The sequence below is a fragment of the Perna viridis genome, chromosome 3 (genome assembly GCF_037379345.1).
Source record: "Perna viridis isolate PV_CMFRI_1.1 ecotype Kerala chromosome 3, ASM3737934v1, whole genome shotgun sequence".
Classification (NCBI taxonomy): domain Eukaryota; kingdom Metazoa; phylum Mollusca; class Bivalvia; order Mytilida; family Mytilidae; genus Perna; species Perna viridis.
The window spans coordinates 27,443,384-27,467,025 of NC_142447.1; the positions used below are offsets into that span (position 1 = coordinate 27,443,384).

Here is a 23,642-nt window from a genome sequence, read left to right on the forward strand (position 1 = left end):
TTGCTAAAGCTCGTGGTTTAAAATGTAAAATTTAAATATCTGGAGTGGAGAAATCTGTAATCCTATCGAGACTGAAGGAGAATTTGTATTTCATTCGCTTAATAAGAAAACTGTACCTGTCTGACAAATAATGCCGGAATATCCTGGTACACAACTACAACTGTATTCATTAACCAGGTCATTACAAGATGCACCATTTTGACAGGGATCAGATGAACACTCATTGATATCTTGAGAATGACAAAAAACAAGTATACTCTTCCATATCTTTTTTCAGTTGTACAATGACCTTTCTGAATTATCTAGCTTTTATTTTTGATAACTTGCCGTGAATGTATCCCGTGTCATTTATTACATTCGAAACCACATAAGGCATTTACATAAGATTAGTTTGATGATGCTTTCCAATGTTGCTTATAGTTACTCTACTTTTGCTTTGTTTTGTAATGTTCTTGTCAAAATTTGTTTCATTTTATTTGGCGCCATTCTGACAGAGATGGGAGGCGCACTCATCAGTATCTGTAAATTAACCAGCTTTCGGTCTTTTATATCAGGTTAATGTCTCAAAGTATACATGCAACACATTTGGTTGTCGAGTCTAATTGTATAAAACTTATGACATCAAAATCGAAACAAAAATTGTGACGTCATTACTTACGATTATCTATTTACTTACATTTTTTGTGAAATCGACTACTGGGCTAAACCGATTAAGCATTGCTAAGAAAGGAAGGCAATGGATTTGTTCATGAATGATATATAAGCTTGATATACCTGTCTCACAATTAGTACCAGTATATCCGGGTAAACAAGTACAGCTGTATTTATTAATCAAGTCATTACATGTGGCACCATTCTGACAGGGGTTAGAGGAACACTCATTTGTGTCTGTAATTCAACATGTAGAATGTTTTAGGGCAACTGTCGTACATTATAACGAAAACCAGTAGAGCAACAGAAAAAAACATCCACTTTGGATTCTTAAACAAAAATGCTGAAACCTTTAACACTTTTCAATAATTCTTATTCACTAAGTTTTCCAAAAGGTGGCGTGAATTTAAATTTAATATTCTAAACGAATGAGCAAGTCATTTAAGACAATTTAATGCCGGTAGGTGTCAATAAAGTCGTAGAAAATATTTTTATTCAAATTTTAACAGTATGTTATTTATGTGACGCCGACTATAGCTACTTTTGATCTGAGAGAGTTTTGGTGGGTGTTCAGATATTGGTGATACTGCGGAATGACTTAGAATGAACTGTATTGTACAAAATGTGCCAAAATGGAATCTGTACTAATGGCGTGGTTGAGACCCGTCCATGTGATTCAAATGCATCGTACAAAACACTTTCACAACAATGTAGACAGATAATAACGCCTTAGTGAAGCACTTAAAAAGATCCAAGCAAATGTTTACCTTACATTGCAATAAGGTTAAATAATCCATTCAACGCTACCTGTTTGACAATTAGAACCAGTGTAACCAGGAACACAGGAACAGTGATATCCGTTAATGTTGTCAACACACGTGGCCCCGTTCGTACAAGGGTTTGATGCACACTCATTTATATCTGAAAAAGAATTCTCGTATCTTACAAAATCAGTTTGAATGTTAGATTATATTTATCTTTGGTTAATTTCAAGTTTGTTGGGGTTTAACGTCCGAGCAGCAATATTTCAGCTATATTCAGACAATGAACATGAAATGGATGATAAAATGAACATGAAATGAAAAAAAGGATGGGTCACAAGGATAATAGGGTCGACATATTTTGATTGCCACTGGAAAAAGGGGGGATGGGTAACGTCGGGCAATTTAGCCTCCTGTGGCGGAGCGCAAAGGTTCCTACCCCTATCGAATACCACAGCAGGGTTCTTTAACGTGCGAGGAACGTGACATCTTTCCCAACACGGTGCACCACTATGGTTTGCGGTCAGGTTTTCCGTTTTATAGCCTGACAACCCCAGCATGTAACACGCCAGGGGTACCCCATTCCACCACCTGGGCACACATCCCAGTTGCTCTGTGGGCAGAGCGCCTAGCCCCCGGCTAGGATTCTGAGCACAATTTAGTCGCCTTATACGACAAGCTTAGCGCTGCTGTAGGCCTATTCTTTTATCACCCGGACCTGCACGGGGCTGGTTAATTTCAAATACGGAAATGTTAAGATATAAATGAAAAGTATGAAATAAGGGTAACATCAAAATAACCGAACACTTATCCGATCCATAATCAAGTCTTGTCCAAAACAAATCTGGAAAAAAGATTTTACACCACCGCAGCAGCTAGAACCGCAATGTTCCGACTTAGTACGGGCATGTCAAACAAAATGGTCGGTTAAATCTAGGTTTTACATCACGCTAAACCCCCATCTTCCGTTGCGGCATGAATATACCGGCGCTGATTAAATAGTATTTACATGCTATTTTCAAATTATGTTACCATGTTAACAGTTGTCATTCATATCGTTGATCAATTAAATTGACTTGTTGATTTACGAAATATATATATTTTTTATAAGAGTAGTGGGTAGTGTATCAACTAATCATAATGGTAGTGATAATGATGACGCAATGACGACTTGATGACTGGAGGGGAGGTCCTTGATGACGTAGTTAATGTTGGGAAAATTTAGGGTGTTGTTTAAGTCATTGTTTCTGGTTTTATTCATGGGAGAAACAAATTTTCCCTAATTTCTCTCGGGGATTAAAGGATTTCACCACTCTCGATAGTTTAATTTTAGAATTTAATCAACTTGCTAAAGCTCGTGGTTTAAAATGTAAAATTTAAATATCTGGAGTGGAGAAATCTGTAATCCTATCGAGACTGAAGGAGAATTTGTATTTCATTCGCTTAATAAGAAAACTGTACCTGTCTGACAAATAATGCCGGAATATCCTGGTACACAACTACAACTGTATTCATTAACCAGGTCATTACAAGATGCACCATTTTGACAGGGATCAGATGAACACTCATTGATATCTTGAGAATGACAAAAAACAAGTATACTCTTCCATATCTTTTTTCAGTTGTACAATGACCTTTCTGAATTATCTAGCTTTTATTTTTGATAACTTGCCGTGAATGTATCCCGTGTCATTTATTACATTCGAAACCACATAAGGCATTTACATAAGATTAGTTTGATGATGCTTTCCAATGTTGCTTATAGTTACTCTACTTTTGCTTTGTTTTGTAATGTTCTTGTCAAAATTTGTTTCATTTTATTTGGCGCCATTCTGACAGAGATGGGAGGCGCACTCATCAGTATCTGTAAATTAACCAGCTTTCGGTCTTTTATATCAGGTTAATGTCTCAAAGTATACATGCAACACATTTGGTTGTCGAGTCTAATTGTATAAAACTTATGACATCAAAATCGAAACAAAAATTGTGACGTCATTACTTACGATTATCTATTTACTTACATTTTTTGTGAAATCGACTACTGGGCTAAACCGATTAAGCATTGCTAAGAAAGGAAGGCAATGGATTTGTTCATGAATGATATATAAGCTTGATATACCTGTCTCACAATTAGTACCAGTATATCCGGGTAAACAAGTACAGCTGTATTTATTAATCAAGTCATTACATGTGGCACCATTCTGACAGGGGTTAGAGGAACACTCATTTGTGTCTGTAATTCAACATGTAGAATGTTTTAGGGCAACTGTCGTACATTATAACGAAAACCAGTAGAGCAACAGAAAAAAACATCCACTTTGGATTCTTAAACAAAAATGCTGAAACCTTTAACACTTTTCAATAATTCTTATTCACTAAGTTTTCCAAAAGGTGGCGTGAATTTAAATTTAATATTCTAAACGAATGAGCAAGTCATTTAAGACAATTTAATGCCGGTAGGTGTCAATAAAGTCGTAGAAAATATTTTTATTCAAATTTTAACAGTATGTTATTTATGTGACGCCGACTATAGCTACTTTTGATCTGAGAGAGTTTTGGTGGGTGTTCAGATATTGGTGATACTGCGGAATGACTTAGAATGAACTGTATTGTACAAAATGTGCCAAAATGGAATCTGTACTAATGGCGTGGTTGAGACCCGTCCATGTGATTCAAATGCATCGTACAAAACACTTTCACAACAATGTAGACAGATAATAACGCCTTAGTGAAGCACTTAAAAAGATCCAAGCAAATGTTTACCTTACATTGCAATAAGGTTAAATAATCCATTCAACGCTACCTGTTTGACAATTAGAACCAGTGTAACCAGGAACACAGGAACAGTGATATCCGTTAATGTTGTCAACACACGTGGCCCCGTTCGTACAAGGGTTTGATGCACACTCATTTATATCTGAAAAAGAATTCTCGTATCTTACAAAATCAGTTTGAATGTTAGATTATATTTATCTTTGGTTAATTTCAAGTTTGTTGGGGTTTAACGTCCGAGCAGCAATATTTCAGCTATATTCAGACAATGAACATGAAATGGATGATAAAATGAACATGAAATGAAAAAAAGGATGGGTCACAAGGATAATAGGGTCGACATATTTTGATTGCCACTGGAAAAAGGGGGGATGGGTAACGTCGGGCAATTTAGCCTCCTGTGGCGGAGCGCAAAGGTTCCTACCCCTATCGAATACCACAGCAGGGTTCTTTAACGTGCGAGGAACGTGACATCTTTCCCAACACGGTGCACCACTATGGTTTGCGGTCAGGTTTTCCGTTTTATAGCCTGACAACCCCAGCATGTAACACGCCAGGGGTACCCCATTCCACCACCTGGGCACACATCCCAGTTGCTCTGTGGGCAGAGCGCCTAGCCCCCGGCTAGGATTCTGAGCACAATTTAGTCGCCTTATACGACAAGCTTAGCGCTGCTGTAGGCCTATTCTTTTATCACCCGGACCTGCACGGGGCTGGTTAATTTCAAATACGGAAATGTTAAGATATAAATGAAAAGTATGAAATAAGGGTAACATCAAAATAACCGAACACTTATCCGATCCATAATCAAGTCTTGTCCAAAACAAATCTGGAAAAAAGATTTTACACCACCGCAGCAGCTAGAACCGCAATGTTCCGACTTAGTACGGGCATGTCAAACAAAATGGTCGGTTAAATCTAGGTTTTACATCACGCTAAACCCCCATCTTCCGTTGCGGCATGAATATACCGGCGCTGATTAAATAGTATTTACATGCTATTTTCAAATTATGTTACCATGTTAACAGTTGTCATTCATATCGTTGATCAATTAAATTGACTTGTTGATTTACGAAATATATATATTTTTTATAAGAGTAGTGGGTAGTGTATCAACTAATCATAATGGTAGTGATAATGATGACGCAATGACGACTTGATGACTGGAGGGGAGGTCCTTGATGACGTAGTTAATGTTGGGAAAATTTAGGGTGTTGTTTAAGTCATTGTTTCTGGTTTTATTCATGGGAGAAACAAATTTTCCCTAATTTCTCTCGGGGATTAAAGGATTTCACCACTCTCGATAGTTTAATTTTAGAATTTAATCAACTTGCTAAAGCTCGTGGTTTAAAATGTAAAATTTAAATATCTGGAGTGGAGAAATCTGTAATCCTATCGAGACTGAAGGAGAATTTGTATTTCATTCGCTTAATAAGAAAACTGTACCTGTCTGACAAATAATGCCGGAATATCCTGGTACACAACTACAACTGTATTCATTAACCAGGTCATTACAAGATGCACCATTTTGACAGGGATCAGATGAACACTCATTGATATCTTGAGAATGACAAAAAACAAGTATACTCTTCCATATCTTTTTTCAGTTGTACAATGACCTTTCTGAATTATCTAGCTTTTATTTTTGATAACTTGCCGTGAATGTATCCCGTGTCATTTATTACATTCGAAACCACATAAGGCATTTACATAAGATTAGTTTGATGATGCTTTCCAATGTTGCTTATAGTTACTCTACTTTTGCTTTGTTTTGTAATGTTCTTGTCAAAATTTGTTTCATTTTATTTGGCGCCATTCTGACAGAGATGGGAGGCGCACTCATCAGTATCTGTAAATTAACCAGCTTTCGGTCTTTTATATCAGGTTAATGTCTCAAAGTATACATGCAACACATTTGGTTGTCGAGTCTAATTGTATAAAACTTATGACATCAAAATCGAAACAAAAATTGTGACGTCATTACTTACGATTATCTATTTACTTACATTTTTTGTGAAATCGACTACTGGGCTAAACCGATTAAGCATTGCTAAGAAAGGAAGGCAATGGATTTGTTCATGAATGATATATAAGCTTGATATACCTGTCTCACAATTAGTACCAGTATATCCGGGTAAACAAGTACAGCTGTATTTATTAATCAAGTCATTACATGTGGCACCATTCTGACAGGGGTTAGAGGAACACTCATTTGTGTCTGTAATTCAACATGTAGAATGTTTTAGGGCAACTGTCGTACATTATAACGAAAACCAGTAGAGCAACAGAAAAAAACATCCACTTTGGATTCTTAAACAAAAATGCTGAAACCTTTAACACTTTTCAATAATTCTTATTCACTAAGTTTTCCAAAAGGTGGCGTGAATTTAAATTTAATATTCTAAACGAATGAGCAAGTCATTTAAGACAATTTAATGCCGGTAGGTGTCAATAAAGTCGTAGAAAATATTTTTATTCAAATTTTAACAGTATGTTATTTATGTGACGCCGACTATAGCTACTTTTGATCTGAGAGAGTTTTGGTGGGTGTTCAGATATTGGTGATACTGCGGAATGACTTAGAATGAACTGTATTGTACAAAATGTGCCAAAATGGAATCTGTACTAATGGCGTGGTTGAGACCCGTCCATGTGATTCAAATGCATCGTACAAAACACTTTCACAACAATGTAGACAGATAATAACGCCTTAGTGAAGCACTTAAAAAGATCCAAGCAAATGTTTACCTTACATTGCAATAAGGTTAAATAATCCATTCAACGCTACCTGTTTGACAATTAGAACCAGTGTAACCAGGAACACAGGAACAGTGATATCCGTTAATGTTGTCAACACACGTGGCCCCGTTCGTACAAGGGTTTGATGCACACTCATTTATATCTGAAAAAGAATTCTCGTATCTTACAAAATCAGTTTGAATGTTAGATTATATTTATCTTTGGTTAATTTCAAGTTTGTTGGGGTTTAACGTCCGAGCAGCAATATTTCAGCTATATTCAGACAATGAACATGAAATGGATGATAAAATGAACATGAAATGAAAAAAAGGATGGGTCACAAGGATAATAGGGTCGACATATTTTGATTGCCACTGGAAAAAGGGGGGATGGGTAACGTCGGGCAATTTAGCCTCCTGTGGCGGAGCGCAAAGGTTCCTACCCCTATCGAATACCACAGCAGGGTTCTTTAACGTGCGAGGAACGTGACATCTTTCCCAACACGGTGCACCACTATGGTTTGCGGTCAGGTTTTCCGTTTTATAGCCTGACAACCCCAGCATGTAACACGCCAGGGGTACCCCATTCCACCACCTGGGCACACATCCCAGTTGCTCTGTGGGCAGAGCGCCTAGCCCCCGGCTAGGATTCTGAGCACAATTTAGTCGCCTTATACGACAAGCTTAGCGCTGCTGTAGGCCTATTCTTTTATCACCCGGACCTGCACGGGGCTGGTTAATTTCAAATACGGAAATGTTAAGATATAAATGAAAAGTATGAAATAAGGGTAACATCAAAATAACCGAACACTTATCCGATCCATAATCAAGTCTTGTCCAAAACAAATCTGGAAAAAAGATTTTACACCACCGCAGCAGCTAGAACCGCAATGTTCCGACTTAGTACGGGCATGTCAAACAAAATGGTCGGTTAAATCTAGGTTTTACATCACGCTAAACCCCCATCTTCCGTTGCGGCATGAATATACCGGCGCTGATTAAATAGTATTTACATGCTATTTTCAAATTATGTTACCATGTTAACAGTTGTCATTCATATCGTTGATCAATTAAATTGACTTGTTGATTTACGAAATATATATATTTTTTATAAGAGTAGTGGGTAGTGTATCAACTAATCATAATGGTAGTGATAATGATGACGCAATGACGACTTGATGACTGGAGGGGAGGTCCTTGATGACGTAGTTAATGTTGGGAAAATTTAGGGTGTTGTTTAAGTCATTGTTTCTGGTTTTATTCATGGGAGAAACAAATTTTCCCTAATTTCTCTCGGGGATTAAAGGATTTCACCACTCTCGATAGTTTAATTTTAGAATTTAATCAACTTGCTAAAGCTCGTGGTTTAAAATGTAAAATTTAAATATCTGGAGTGGAGAAATCTGTAATCCTATCGAGACTGAAGGAGAATTTGTATTTCATTCGCTTAATAAGAAAACTGTACCTGTCTGACAAATAATGCCGGAATATCCTGGTACACAACTACAACTGTATTCATTAACCAGGTCATTACAAGATGCACCATTTTGACAGGGATCAGATGAACACTCATTGATATCTTGAGAATGACAAAAAACAAGTATACTCTTCCATATCTTTTTTCAGTTGTACAATGACCTTTCTGAATTATCTAGCTTTTATTTTTGATAACTTGCCGTGAATGTATCCCGTGTCATTTATTACATTCGAAACCACATAAGGCATTTACATAAGATTAGTTTGATGATGCTTTCCAATGTTGCTTATAGTTACTCTACTTTTGCTTTGTTTTGTAATGTTCTTGTCAAAATTTGTTTCATTTTATTTGGCGCCATTCTGACAGAGATGGGAGGCGCACTCATCAGTATCTGTAAATTAACCAGCTTTCGGTCTTTTATATCAGGTTAATGTCTCAAAGTATACATGCAACACATTTGGTTGTCGAGTCTAATTGTATAAAACTTATGACATCAAAATCGAAACAAAAATTGTGACGTCATTACTTACGATTATCTATTTACTTACATTTTTTGTGAAATCGACTACTGGGCTAAACCGATTAAGCATTGCTAAGAAAGGAAGGCAATGGATTTGTTCATGAATGATATATAAGCTTGATATACCTGTCTCACAATTAGTACCAGTATATCCGGGTAAACAAGTACAGCTGTATTTATTAATCAAGTCATTACATGTGGCACCATTCTGACAGGGGTTAGAGGAACACTCATTTGTGTCTGTAATTCAACATGTAGAATGTTTTAGGGCAACTGTCGTACATTATAACGAAAACCAGTAGAGCAACAGAAAAAAACATCCACTTTGGATTCTTAAACAAAAATGCTGAAACCTTTAACACTTTTCAATAATTCTTATTCACTAAGTTTTCCAAAAGGTGGCGTGAATTTAAATTTAATATTCTAAACGAATGAGCAAGTCATTTAAGACAATTTAATGCCGGTAGGTGTCAATAAAGTCGTAGAAAATATTTTTATTCAAATTTTAACAGTATGTTATTTATGTGACGCCGACTATAGCTACTTTTGATCTGAGAGAGTTTTGGTGGGTGTTCAGATATTGGTGATACTGCGGAATGACTTAGAATGAACTGTATTGTACAAAATGTGCCAAAATGGAATCTGTACTAATGGCGTGGTTGAGACCCGTCCATGTGATTCAAATGCATCGTACAAAACACTTTCACAACAATGTAGACAGATAATAACGCCTTAGTGAAGCACTTAAAAAGATCCAAGCAAATGTTTACCTTACATTGCAATAAGGTTAAATAATCCATTCAACGCTACCTGTTTGACAATTAGAACCAGTGTAACCAGGAACACAGGAACAGTGATATCCGTTAATGTTGTCAACACACGTGGCCCCGTTCGTACAAGGGTTTGATGCACACTCATTTATATCTGAAAAAGAATTCTCGTATCTTACAAAATCAGTTTGAATGTTAGATTATATTTATCTTTGGTTAATTTCAAGTTTGTTGGGGTTTAACGTCCGAGCAGCAATATTTCAGCTATATTCAGACAATGAACATGAAATGGATGATAAAATGAACATGAAATGAAAAAAAGGATGGGTCACAAGGATAATAGGGTCGACATATTTTGATTGCCACTGGAAAAAGGGGGGATGGGTAACGTCGGGCAATTTAGCCTCCTGTGGCGGAGCGCAAAGGTTCCTACCCCTATCGAATACCACAGCAGGGTTCTTTAACGTGCGAGGAACGTGACATCTTTCCCAACACGGTGCACCACTATGGTTTGCGGTCAGGTTTTCCGTTTTATAGCCTGACAACCCCAGCATGTAACACGCCAGGGGTACCCCATTCCACCACCTGGGCACACATCCCAGTTGCTCTGTGGGCAGAGCGCCTAGCCCCCGGCTAGGATTCTGAGCACAATTTAGTCGCCTTATACGACAAGCTTAGCGCTGCTGTAGGCCTATTCTTTTATCACCCGGACCTGCACGGGGCTGGTTAATTTCAAATACGGAAATGTTAAGATATAAATGAAAAGTATGAAATAAGGGTAACATCAAAATAACCGAACACTTATCCGATCCATAATCAAGTCTTGTCCAAAACAAATCTGGAAAAAAGATTTTACACCACCGCAGCAGCTAGAACCGCAATGTTCCGACTTAGTACGGGCATGTCAAACAAAATGGTCGGTTAAATCTAGGTTTTACATCACGCTAAACCCCCATCTTCCGTTGCGGCATGAATATACCGGCGCTGATTAAATAGTATTTACATGCTATTGCATCATAATCGGTAATTCAGAGGTCACATCAGCACATACAATAACAATCATCACTCATTATTTCAGAAACAATCTGAGTGTTTTCCTACCGAGGACTGACATCTAAAACTAAATCGGAATTGCGATGAGTTAGTATTTATACCTGTTTCACAGTTGTTTCCGGTAAATCCAGACTCACATGTACACGTGTATCTATTTAACTGATCAGTACATGTACCACCATTAACGCAGGGATTAGATGAACACTCGTCTACCTCTGAAATTACATAAAACACAAGTTATAATGATTGAATGCTGTCAATGGAAAAACATGATTTTTATCCATATACTATATAGCATTTCAGTTTTGTGATCATTCTTATTTTTGTTTGTTTTTTGTTTTTTGTTTTGTTTTGTTTTTGTTTTTTTTTGCTACATACATTGGAACCCTTGATTTCTATTGATACATGATTGTATCCAATAAGTACACAATGGCAGATTTGTGGAGACCTTAGTATTAGGGATGTCAACGAGTAATCTATTATCGCTTGATAGTTACGGGTAGCTGCTCGTGTACTAAATAAAAAATCGTTCGTGTTAGGGTTTACCCATCATTGTCTTTTTTCATGAGAAACAGCGAACGAGTCATATAGTTGTTTTTTGGCCATGGATTGGAGCACCGCTATCCTATAATTCTAACCTTTGCAAGCATGCATTGTTGTTATGTATGATGAGATGAAATCACCTAAAAGCTGCCAATTGTCACAATGACAATGTTTTGATAATACCTTCAGACTAATACCTGTACATATGTTTGTTCAATAACTATCATTGAATATCATTCACAGCCTTCAGGGAAGTCAATTGAATACCGTAAGGCATTTTTCTAAAAAAAGTACATTTAGGTTAAAAAATGGCTTACAGTTTCCCCCTAATAGCCGATTTTCCATGAATTACATAATAACATATGTGTTGTTTATTAAAAAAAACTGAAATTGGTCTAATTATAGTACACTGTTTTTATCTAACACCTAACGTCATTGTCCAGTATGATGTAATATCAAAGATGTAATCACGGCTTACCGATCGAGTACTCGAGTATTCGATCGATAAACCTACTGAGTACTCAAGTAGCAAAGTCGGTGGCACTATCCTAACCTGAAACAAATGAACAGCTGTGTACAAACCTACCTGTATTACAGTCAGTGGCACTATCCCAACCTGGAACACATGTACAGCTGTGCGTAGATCCCGTCACTGCACATGTTCCCCCGTTGAAACAAGGTAAAGATAAACACAGATCCGCTGTAAATATCATAAAATTCATTCATTTATTTTAGAAGTTAGAAGCAATTATGTACTAAAATCTTCTAAAAAATATGTGAAAACAAAAATGCTCTTGCTATTATGTAATTATGAACCAATTGAGAGTATGATATGAAATTATATACATGTGTATCTTAAAAAATCAAATAAATCCCAATTTAAAATATAAAAAACAAAAAGTCATGTTGATGGCAACCAAAGTCTCATTGTTTTATTAAGCTAGTTAAGGTGGTACACAACACCTAAGGGAAACAGCTCTGTAAAAATCAGCAAAACGTTTTTATTCTGATATCAAACTCAAATTATCTTAGTGGTCAAAAGTTTTGTTGATGAAGCTGCTATATGTTCAGTGAAATTATTCCTATGAAACATGTGGTAAAAGGTTCTTGAAATTGATATATTTTCTTTTCTTCTTCAAATTAAAACACTGAATAAATTCCAACAAATTCAAACGAGCCAAATAAAATTTAGAGAAGATGTTAGGTACGAAAAAATGCATGACAGATACGTTACTCGAACATCCTAGAACATAATGAGCTGGACATGGAGTAGATAAATAACAAGTTTGCGTTGCAGTACAACTGTGCCCAAGTCCGCAGTAGTGTTCACGTGACTGTTCGTTGAATTGCTGAAATATAATAAATCAAACAAATCAATGATACAAGGAGAACTATAATAAAATGATAACACCATATCTATCAGGAATTTCCTAAAGTTTGTTTCGGTTTTTTTTTATATTTGGTTTTGGTTCAATTTGGTTTTGATTAAATTTTTAATTGTATTCTCTATTGTCTTTTTGTGGTGAGAGTAGGATTCATTATTGTGTAGAATCATATAAAAATATAATTACCAAAAGTCATGTATGATGACTTGTCGACAAGATAAATTATTATATATAACTTTCCTAGCATCGTTTCACTAGTATATATAATTGAACTTAAAATTAAGCAAATATACTTCTTATTTACCCTGCATGATGCTTTATGAGTTTCACAGTAGTATTCATCCGTGTTACACCGAGGATCACTTCTTTTAAATCTGGTTGGGTTCGTTAGAAAAGACTTTGCTTCGTGGTGTGGAATTTTCCAAGGAGCTGATACTTCGGCATAGTGTGAATATACACCAACTAATAAGTAAACATATTTGATATTGATCCCATTTGAATTTCTAACTGAACACAACTACATAACGACACGCAATTTATTTCCGACCTGCTGACCAACGTTTTGTCAACATTTATCTCCCTTTGGAGCAGGTATATATTCGGAACACGTAAGGTTTTCCATCCAATATCGACGATACTTTAGAAAATCTCGAAAGTCAAAAGGGAATTTCTCGTTCTACTGACCCTGCCATAAATTTTCTTTACCCGGGATACAAATGAAAATCATCCTTATGTAACATACCAACAAAATGAAACACCCTGTAAATTTTAGAACACCGTTGTGTTTGTCAGCTGGGGATTCCATTTTCATTCGAGTTACCTCCTTTTTCTGCACCCTAATCCGACTATCGATTAGAGAGACTTCGAAATTATATCTATATAATTATAAGTATCGTCGATATCAGATGGAAAACCTTACGTGTTCCGAATAGACACCTGTTCCAAAGGGAGATAAATGTTGACAAAATGTTGGTCCGCAAGTCAGGAATAAGCATCCTCTTATATTTTTCCAATTTACTTTTCCATATGCAAGCACAATATTTGACAACAAAGGGAAGAATTTCAAATAATAAAAAAACATGGCGTCAGGCTTAAACAGTTAAAGAAAATTTACAAAGCGATAAAAGTACTTATTAACAAATATCTATACTTAATGGCAGTTTAGGTGTTGTATGAGGTCTTACCCAATCCCATATCTAAATCTCAGGTAATTAATTCATTTACTAATAAAACGAATACAAAATGTTTATTTTGTAATTTCATACTATTGACTAAAATACGTTAAATGGAAATGTTACGTAAAGAATAATTTGACTGTTTCAGGTTACTATATTTCTTTCCTGTATTTAACATACTTACAAAATGTAACAGAGAAAACAACGACTTTGATGAAAACAAGCATGATCATCTATCTGCTTCAAGAAAAAATGCTCCAGTTAAAATACAACCAATTTCCTTCAAAGATTATACGTATTATATACAATTAATTTTTTAAAACAGGATGGATTCAATATAACGTAATTCAAATAATCAGTTGTGTGTGTATTGTGCTTTAATAAAATGAAAATGACACTGATTTATATGACTTCGTACAAGGATTCTAATTAATGTTAATGTTTAATCTTCTCTTTGAAAAGGGCAATATCATTGAACTGACCTCTAAAGTATCATACTTTTATTACCATACTACATGCTAATACACATTGGTTAACAACAAAACTGACACTAGAGATATATTCAATATAATAATATGACATTTAAGGCATTTTACACTTACCACTTTTCATACGACAAATGTTAAAAATGATTCCATATAACTACCGTCACTGTTTTTCCTTTCTTGGTAAGTAAAAATTAGAACTTCCGCTTATCTTTTATTATATGTAAAATTTAAAATGTACAATTAGACAACCAAAAAATGATTGAAATGAATAAAACGATTTTGGAAAGCCCAATTTTAACTAAAAAGAAAATAAGGTGGTTTTTAACCAATAAATTATGATCGTGGATACACATGGCCATTGTAAGTTCTGGCATTTAAAAATCAAGGTATTATAATTATTTGTAAATTTAAACCTACAATTTATTTTTTCAATGCTTAGCATGCTTATACAAAATAACCTATTATTAGAAAAATTGTTTTGTTCCCACAAATGCCTGAACATGTTTCATCCTTTTACAAAAATTAACATATTTCAATGGTATCCGAGCTCATTTATAATGTGAATTGTTTTATTTTGGAGACAACTGTGGTATTGAAGAATTTTATCAAAATATAAGTAGTATCTCTGTAAAAATCAAGCATATTATGTAATATGTGATACACCCCAAAATAGGCTACATATTTTTATTTTTGTTATTTAGTTGCTTTATATGTCTTTATGATGAAATATAACTATCATTAATTCCAATATGTCTCCTATTATGATATAATCCACAATGAAAATCCGACAGTTTCTTTCGTATTTAAGTGTCATGTACAGAGTTATCTCCCTTAATTTTGAATTATAGAGTACATTCAACACATCTTTTATCTCCTAAGTATATAAGAACAAGGGTTATATAAAATATCACATATAAATTTCTGTTTACCACAGAAAATTCAACAAAATATCAAAAATAATAATATGTAGGCTTTCAAACCATGAACCACATTTTGCATGATTCTTATCTGGAGTGCTACATAAAATGTTTAAATCGCGTTTGTAATGTTTGTTTTATAAGTATATGTTCTCTCAGGAACCATTCAAATAAATAATAGGCGGTATTTAAGGTTTGTTATTTACTAAAAGGCTTTAATTTCTGTCGGAAGGTCATATAGCAATTGTAGCGACCGATTTATTTCTAATGATGGTAGTTTTGTCCTTTTGTCGTTATATATATTTCTTTCGTTCTAGTACAGTGTAGGTTTTACTGTTAAATTCTGTTAATACTGTTAAGTAAATTCATCTTCAGGTCTGGAATACTGAGAAACTAGCGAACATATATATTGTGTCTAACTTTGTGCTATAAAAAAAGATAAACATATGGACCGAATGTATACGTATTGCTTACGTGTACGTGCAGATACATTATTATATATTGCTATTGATAACATAATTGGGTTTTAGTCAATACCTACTTTTACATATGCCTTAAGTATATGGAAAATGTGGTTAAATTTCAATATATTGAATTAAGTTAAAAAGAAAAACGTAATAGTGCCCCCAGTCTCATTTTATTTCAATTTCAGTAATTATATGAACAATTTTTACAGAGACACACAAACGATGCAAAATCAATTGTCGTCACTACAGATGTAGCCAAATTGCACATTCTTTTGGAAGCTTGATCATTTTATGTAGCTTTTAATCGAAAAAGACAAGGCAGCTGCAACCTCTAGGAGCACAAATTCATACACAAGCATACATATGTCTAACCTTTAGTTGATGTTACAACAAAAGACAAAGACTGTGATCTCCATTCTTGGTACTAGATAACTGAAGTTAGTTAGTGTCACAAAGATTGTGATTCCCATTCTTGGTACTAGATAACTGAGGAGTCCGGTTGCTCACTTACTTTTGTTTCTTTGTACATGGTTTTTTTTATTTTTTATTTTATTTTTAATTTTTTTCTTCTTATTATTTTTTTTGTGATTTCACATTTTTTGTTGTATGTGTCTGGCTTCCCTGTTTTGTGGTTATTTTTTGTTTATTCCTACTCTTCAAGGAGACTTCAACTTACTCCAAGAAAGATGGGACTTTGATGAATATGGTTGTCACTATACAATATAATTCTTTAGTTGGTTCCTAAACACAACTGTATTACTGAGACAAGATATGCAATAGTTTCGTATATTCAACATAAAAAAATGTTTGTCTCTTTTTATTTCACATCTTGAAAAAAATGATAAATTTTGTTATAGTGTGTAAATAAATATATTTGGGTTTATATTTGAATTTGACTTTGCTTTTAATTTTATACTTCGTGTTCAACTAAATTGATTTCAAATGGTACCTTCCAATGTATAAGAGTGTAAATGTATCTTAATCAAAATTTAATTTACATTAATGTTCCTGTATATTTAAAATAAAAATGGCATCAATACAAAGCGGTTTTGCAAACACAATGACAAAGATGCTGTATGAGGAGAGTATATCTGGAACAAATGGTCCTTTCGTCTGAATAAAATTGCAAATGTATCTCTATAATTGAAATTAAGTGATATCTATTTTTACGCCATGCAAATGTAAGTAGAATATACCTTTTTGACAATTTGTACCAGAATAGCGAGAAATACAGCTGCATGTGTATCCATTAGGCAAATTATTACATGAAGCATCATTCAAACATGGGTTAGATGAACATTCGTTTATTTCTACAAATGTACAATTATCTTTATAGAAATGGAAGTAACGGAAGCAAATCTAAAATATCTATGAATAAATATAATTTATTTATTCAACGGGTCATAGTTTTCCTTTCCTCGTTTGTCTACCCCGGACTTGACTTTTTATGAGCAGCTCGGCGGGTGTTTCTAGAAAAGCAGAGGACGCTTACCCTACCGGTGCACCTGGTCCATGCTCCCAGTTTTTATTGGAGTCTGAGTTGCTCATTTACTTTTGATACTTTCTATATCTGTTTTCCATGTCTGGTCTTTGTCACTGGATTGCATTCTTTTGATTACCGCTATAACCTTGGTTCCCTTGATTACTCTTTGATTACCGCTATAACCTGGGTTCCCTTGATTACTCTTTGATTACTGCTATGACCTTGGTTCCCTTGATTACTATTTGATTACCGCTATAACCTTGGTTTCCTTGATTACTCTTTGATTACCGCTATAACCTTGGTTCCCTTGATTACTCTTTGTATATATTTTATTTGATTTTCATTTCTTTTTCTTCACTGATACAATATTTTTATATTATTTAGGTTTTCAGAAAAAATGAAGCTAATTATTCTGCTTAGCAATCATAGTCATTATTTCAAAGATATATGACCACCTTCATTCATTTCGTATGACCAATGCCATAGGTCCATCGTATTATAAGAGCAAGCAGGAGGACAGAGAACTCTTACCCTATTTATGTATATTGTCTGTGCCCTAAATTTATAATGTAGTTCGTGTTGAAAATATACATTTATTTTATTATTTCGATTACAATTTTATATGCTGATAGTCATTTGTGTTGTTGCTAGTTAAATTTCGTCCTCTGATAACATTTGTTTTCTTTGTTTTGATATTTTAGAGTTTCAGTTTTCTTTGATCGATTTTGTCGCCATCAATAAAATAGTTTTAATGTTTTAGAACGCGCAAATATTGAATTTAATTTTATCAAAAATGATGCTTAAAATATTCCATCAAGTCAAATGTCTTCATTAAATAAAATAGCTTGTTTTCATGTCATATCATTTCAATTTTGTTATATGAGATGAACGGGTCCTTTTCACAGTGTTAGGGCCCATTTTATTCGGAAAAGCATTGATCGGTCAAGTCGTCCAGATGTTATAAATTCTATTTTTTAAGCAGAGAGGTGTTAGAATACATGTCTGACATTCGGCATCAGCATAACCCGGTACGCAATTACAAGCGTAGCCATTGACCATGTCATTACAAGTGGCACCATTCTGACACGGGTCAGAAGAACATTCATTTATGTCTACAATTAAAGTGGTTTGGCTGATAACATACAATGAAACAAACAGATTTTAAACACGAAAATAAATTAGGGAATATAATTTCTGTTGGAGATTTTTAGATTATACAATAACTGAGGGCATAGTTCAGATAGGATACTCCTGCAGGTCTATGATATTTGTATATGCTTATACAAATGTACTTTTCTTTTTAAGTTATTCATACAGATGAGACGTGTAAAAGGCCGAATAAAAGCAATAATAATTCTTTGCCAAAATAAGAATTCTAATTAGTTGTAATCTATTGCAGTCGCTCTTTTTCGTAAAAAATTAAAACGAATTTTATGAGAAAAGTCGAGATAGCTAGTGTATAAAAGGTTTTCATCTACATAATTCTAAGGTTAAATTTTATACGGAACAATTGTAATATACTATAAGAAAACTTTCATTCTTGGAAAATCCATCTTACGCTTACTGTAACCCAAGTTATTTCACATCAAATACCACGTCTAGGAGGTGAACAACATCATTACGTTATAATTTTACAATGACAGGTTGATAAAAAAAAACAAGAACGGTTTAAGATCCCAGATGAATTGTGGATTCAAAATGGGTGCTCTATCTAGCAATTCGACTTCATGTCATTATTTAAGTTACGCTGATTGATACCTCAAATGAGTTTGATCAAAGGTCAATTAGACGAAATATAATTACCTTATATTACTCCCTAAAATGCTAGAAAGAGTTTTACAAATCCATGCATGACATCTAATTAAAAGCAATGTAAAATCAGTTGGTATTTACCTGTCTGACAATTAGTACCGTAATAACTAGGTTCACAATTACAACTGTATCCATTGAACAAGTCACTACAGGTAGTGCCATTCTGACATGGATTAGAGGAACATTCGTTTATTTCTGAATAAAGAAATGAGAAATCAACAAACATGATCGTATGCTTAGCCTTTCAAGGGCAGAGGTGTTTGTACTAAAAATGACTGTTGATGATGCTCCGTCCATTTTTTATGGTTAATTTCTGGAACACTCGTTTTAATTCACCCTAGTTTCAGACAGACTACATGTAAAGAGCTCATTTTTTAAATTCAATGGTACTCAACGCTAACACCCTACTACAATCAACGATTTACCAATAGAAATCATGTTATTTGTTTCATAGACGGGAGAGCGTACACTTTTTGTAAATGCCTAGGTATTTTTTTCATGAATATAAACTATTTCTTCATGAGGAAGAGTTCTTCTGGTGTTCCGTTTTCAAAACAAAACTTCAATTTTCTGTAAAGTAATATAAATACTTCAATGTGTTTAGACTTTTTAACAAGGCTCTCTGGCCATAATACTCTTTTTGGATATTGTTTTATGTTTGCATTTGTTGCAATGTTGTTTTTCTTTCTTTAATGGTTTAGGTACTAGCATTGCCATGCTTCATACATGCTCTCACAAACTAGCAGAATGGCATTTCATTAGACGGCTTTAAAAGAGTAATCAAGGGAACCAAGTTTATAGCGGTTATCAAAAGAATGCAATCCAGGGACAAAGACCAGACATGGAAATCAGACATACACAACAAAGAACATAAAGTAACTAAAATCATATATACAAAGTAACAAAAGCAAGTGAGCAATTCGGACTCCACTAAAAACTGGGAGCATGGACCAGATGCAGCGGTAGGGTAAGCGTCCTCTGCTTTTCTAGAAACATCCGTCGAGTTGCTCATAGAAAGTCAAGTCCGGGGTAGACAAACGAGGAAAGGAAAACTATGACCCGTTGAATAAATCAGTTTTCATGGTGCAGATGGATACATCATGACGATCCACGAGTTCATGGTGACGACCATAAAACTTCTGACTTCAATCTTGTAGCAACATAACCCTGTTCCAGAAGCCTATTTGTTAGAGTTCTAGCGCGATACAAAACGTCTGCGTAGTTTCGGCAAGCTCTGGCAAAAAATATTCAAATAAGAAGCAAAATCTCTTGATACTGATAAAACAAACAACAACTGGTATTTATCGGTACAATGTATTTGACTGAGGATAATTACTTCCCAGTAAGTAACTTTAACATATATGTTACTTGACGAAAACCCATGTGCATTATCACAATTGAAAAGAAACGCAAAAGCAGTAATTGTAAGACTTGATTCCGCAATCTCATCTAGGAATTCACCTACATGAACGGCTCTTACGTTAAACCTACCTGTAAAGCAATCGGTTGCACTATCCCAACCGGATATACATGTACAGCTGTGTGTTAACCCTATATCTGTACAGGTTCCCCCATGGTGACAAGGAAAAAATAAACACTTGTTCTCTGTAAGAAACCTTTATATTTCGAATTCCTTCTTAGACACTAACTCAATTTTTGATTAAGCTTAACAAAGAGAATTCTTTTTCGTAAAAAACAACAATATAAAACATGTATTTTGCAGAAGGTTTTATAGAATACATAGTGCTACATTTTTACAACTGTCTTAATCAATTGTAACGAAAATATTTAACCCATAATAAGTGATTAATTTTAGTAGATTATTAATCAATATCGTGTTTTTGTCGTTTGTTTCTATTCTTCAAAGCAAATATAATGTGTTTCAAATACATTACCTGAACATGAAAGAACATAATGAGCAGGTCATGGAGATGATAGGTAACAAGTCTGTGTTGCAGCACATTTATGTCCAAGTCCACAAAAATGTTCACGTGACTGCTCATTATGCTGCTAAAATGTTTAAGTTTTAACTTTTAAAAATATATTTTAACTCTTACATCCTTAAAAACAACCCATTATTATATATCAGAATGATACAAAAAAAACGTAGATCTGTTTGAACACAAATCAAATACGTATGCAATAAATATTGATTTATCATGTGAATGAAATAAAAACTAATATATAGCTATACAAAAAATTAATTTTTACCATGCATGACTATATATTCTTTTCACAATGGGTTTCATCTGTTTTACATTGAGGATCACGTCTCTAAAATATGGTTGGTTTTGTAAGAAATGATCGTGCCTCATGGTCTGGAATCTTCCAGGGAGCTGACACTGCAGCACGGTGTGAATATGCAAAACCTTCGGAGGAAAGCTGACGATTTTATTATGCTCATTGCGTTTTTTCAATGCTGTGTGTGTCCTTTTTTTGTCCTGTCTAGTCATTGAAGTTTATATTTTTTGTTGTCATTCGAATGAATCCTGATTCTTCTGATTTCCCTTTCAATAAGAGAAATATTACCAACACTTCGAAATACATGTTTTCACATGCTCCAATAATAAGAATCATTTGTCCATAAAATATGCATTATTACATTTGAATTTAGCCACAACACATATGATATATATAAGATTAAAACATATCTGGCAAAATTTCAAATGGTCCCTTCAAATGTACCTCTATGATTAAAGTTAAGTAATATCCATTTTAATACAATGCAAATGTAAGTATATGTATTTATCTATATTTTTCCTGAACTGAACTAACAGTAAAAATCAGCTATAAAATGTTAAATGAATAAGTACTTTCTTATCATTTAGCCATTGAATACCTCAATACACATTGTAAATTACGAAAAAAAGTGTAATACGTTTCTATGCAGTTACAATTATAATATCTTAATAATGTTAAGCACATTTTAAAATAATTGAACCAGGTCTCTTCGACATATCAGACTAAATGAATTAGGTGTATGCTAAAATACATCAGAAAGTTAGAGTAAATTTTACTGTTTTTTTTTTTTTTTTTTTTTTTTTTTTTTTTTTGGGGGGGGGGGGGGTTTTATTCACAAGTAAAGTATTGTAATAAGCATAATCCCTGTCATAGTAAATGTATGTTAATCATACTAACCAAGAGCTGAACTAAGGACTAGAATTTTCAAACAAAGTGTCATCTTTCTGCCCTCACCTGAAAACATATCGTAGAAACCTATATGCACCGCGCAATTAATGCAAAAGCTGGAAATCGAAAGTGTTTCGAAATCTGAAACATGATCAGGATTCCTATTTTTAAACGAGAAAGATGGTTTATTCTTTTCCACCATTTTAGGTCTTTCGGTATACTGAGCTGAAAACAAATTCGAAATCAAGACCAGATAACCGAGGTATACACCGACGAACGTTATAACGAGGCGAATGCGAACTCTCTTTCAGTGAAATCAAAGTGTTAGTTGTTATAAGAATGGATATTGCAGTAATTTCTTATCGTGAGCATGAGTAGTAGAATAAGGTCATTCGAAATAACCCATTTCATTATTGATATGCGGAAATAGTATTTACTTCAGGGTGTTCGCTGCTTTATTCAAGAATAAAAAAAACTTCAAAGGGTTGCGAAATCTTTTAAGATCTTTCACATCTTTCGCATCTACCCCAAAGAACTTTAGATAAAGGACACTACAGACACTGTGAAGACAGCCTTATATATTGACCTACACTTCGAGATCGATGGTAATGGAAAACTAAAGACCGAACTATACGACAAACGCTATGACTTTTTTCATTCCGTATTGTCAACTTTCCTTTCATCTGAGGCAACATCCTGTTAGCACCTGCGTATGGAGTTTTCATATCACAACTCTCACGTCATAACTTTACAGACTGTTTGTAGCAGCACGCTAGACTTCTTACAATAAGGCTTATGGAACAGATTTATGTTGCTACAAGAGTTTAAGAGTTTTATGGTCGTCGTCATGCAGTTGTGGATCCATCAGCACCATGATAACCGATTAGTCATAGTTTTTCTTTCCTCTTCCCCGTACTTGACTTTTTATGAGCAGCTCGGCGGGTGTGTCTAGAAAAGCAGAGGACGCTTACCCTACCGGTCATCTTGTCCATGCTCCCTGTTTTTGTGGAGTCCGAGTTGCTCATTTACTTCTGTTGCTTTGTATGTATTGGTTATTTTATGTTATTTGTTGTGTTTGTCTTTTTTCCATGACTGGTCTTTTCCCTGGATTACATTCTTTTTATTGCCGCTAGATTACTTCCCTTGATTACTTTTTCATGCTATAACAATGTAATAAGAAACCATAGTTGGGTCAGTGTGTTCGTTTTTGAGAAAAAAAAAAAGCATTTGAAATTATGAGGGAGGGGGGAAGGATGTCTTTAGACTTTCTATAGGCATTGTCTTAGTAGTTTATCAGTAACAATTACTGAAGAACTAACAACGATTTCATAAAATAAATATAATTTTAAGATGTGTTAAATGAAAATATGAAAAAGTGGGGGCCACTGGGCAAAAAGTATTGATGCTATTAAATGGATTAAACCAGAAAAATCCAAAAATCCGACAAAAACCAGCGAACAGCCTTAAGCTTTTTGTTTTGTTTGTTTGTTCGTCTGTTCGT

The 23,642-nt window shown here is 34.4% G+C and overlaps 1 protein-coding gene across 1 annotated transcript in view; it reads right to left on the minus strand.

The window, feature by feature from the left end:
* LOC148621677 (uncharacterized) overlaps window positions 1-23,642 on the minus strand; it is a 46,805-nt gene that overhangs the window by 6,667 nt on the left and 16,496 nt on the right. Inside the window, exons 7-25 of the mRNA XM_088574086.1 lie at window positions 19,094-19,207; window positions 18,233-18,312; window positions 14,030-14,078; window positions 12,975-13,132; window positions 12,520-12,634; window positions 11,872-11,985; window positions 10,844-10,957; window positions 9,730-9,843; window positions 9,046-9,159; window positions 8,388-8,501; window positions 6,973-7,086; window positions 6,289-6,402; window positions 5,631-5,744; window positions 4,216-4,329; window positions 3,532-3,645; window positions 2,874-2,987; window positions 1,459-1,572; window positions 775-888; window positions 117-230 (exon numbers count right to left, since the gene is read on the minus strand). Of these exons, the coding sequence (XP_088430212.1) occupies window positions 117-230; window positions 775-888; window positions 1,459-1,572; window positions 2,874-2,987; window positions 3,532-3,645; window positions 4,216-4,329; window positions 5,631-5,744; window positions 6,289-6,402; window positions 6,973-7,086; window positions 8,388-8,501; window positions 9,046-9,159; window positions 9,730-9,843; window positions 10,844-10,957; window positions 11,872-11,985; window positions 12,520-12,634; window positions 12,975-13,132; window positions 14,030-14,078; window positions 18,233-18,312; window positions 19,094-19,207 (2,112 nt within the window). The remainder of the gene's footprint in view (window positions 1-116; window positions 231-774; window positions 889-1,458; window positions 1,573-2,873; window positions 2,988-3,531; window positions 3,646-4,215; window positions 4,330-5,630; window positions 5,745-6,288; window positions 6,403-6,972; window positions 7,087-8,387; window positions 8,502-9,045; window positions 9,160-9,729; window positions 9,844-10,843; window positions 10,958-11,871; window positions 11,986-12,519; window positions 12,635-12,974; window positions 13,133-14,029; window positions 14,079-18,232; window positions 18,313-19,093; window positions 19,208-23,642) is intronic.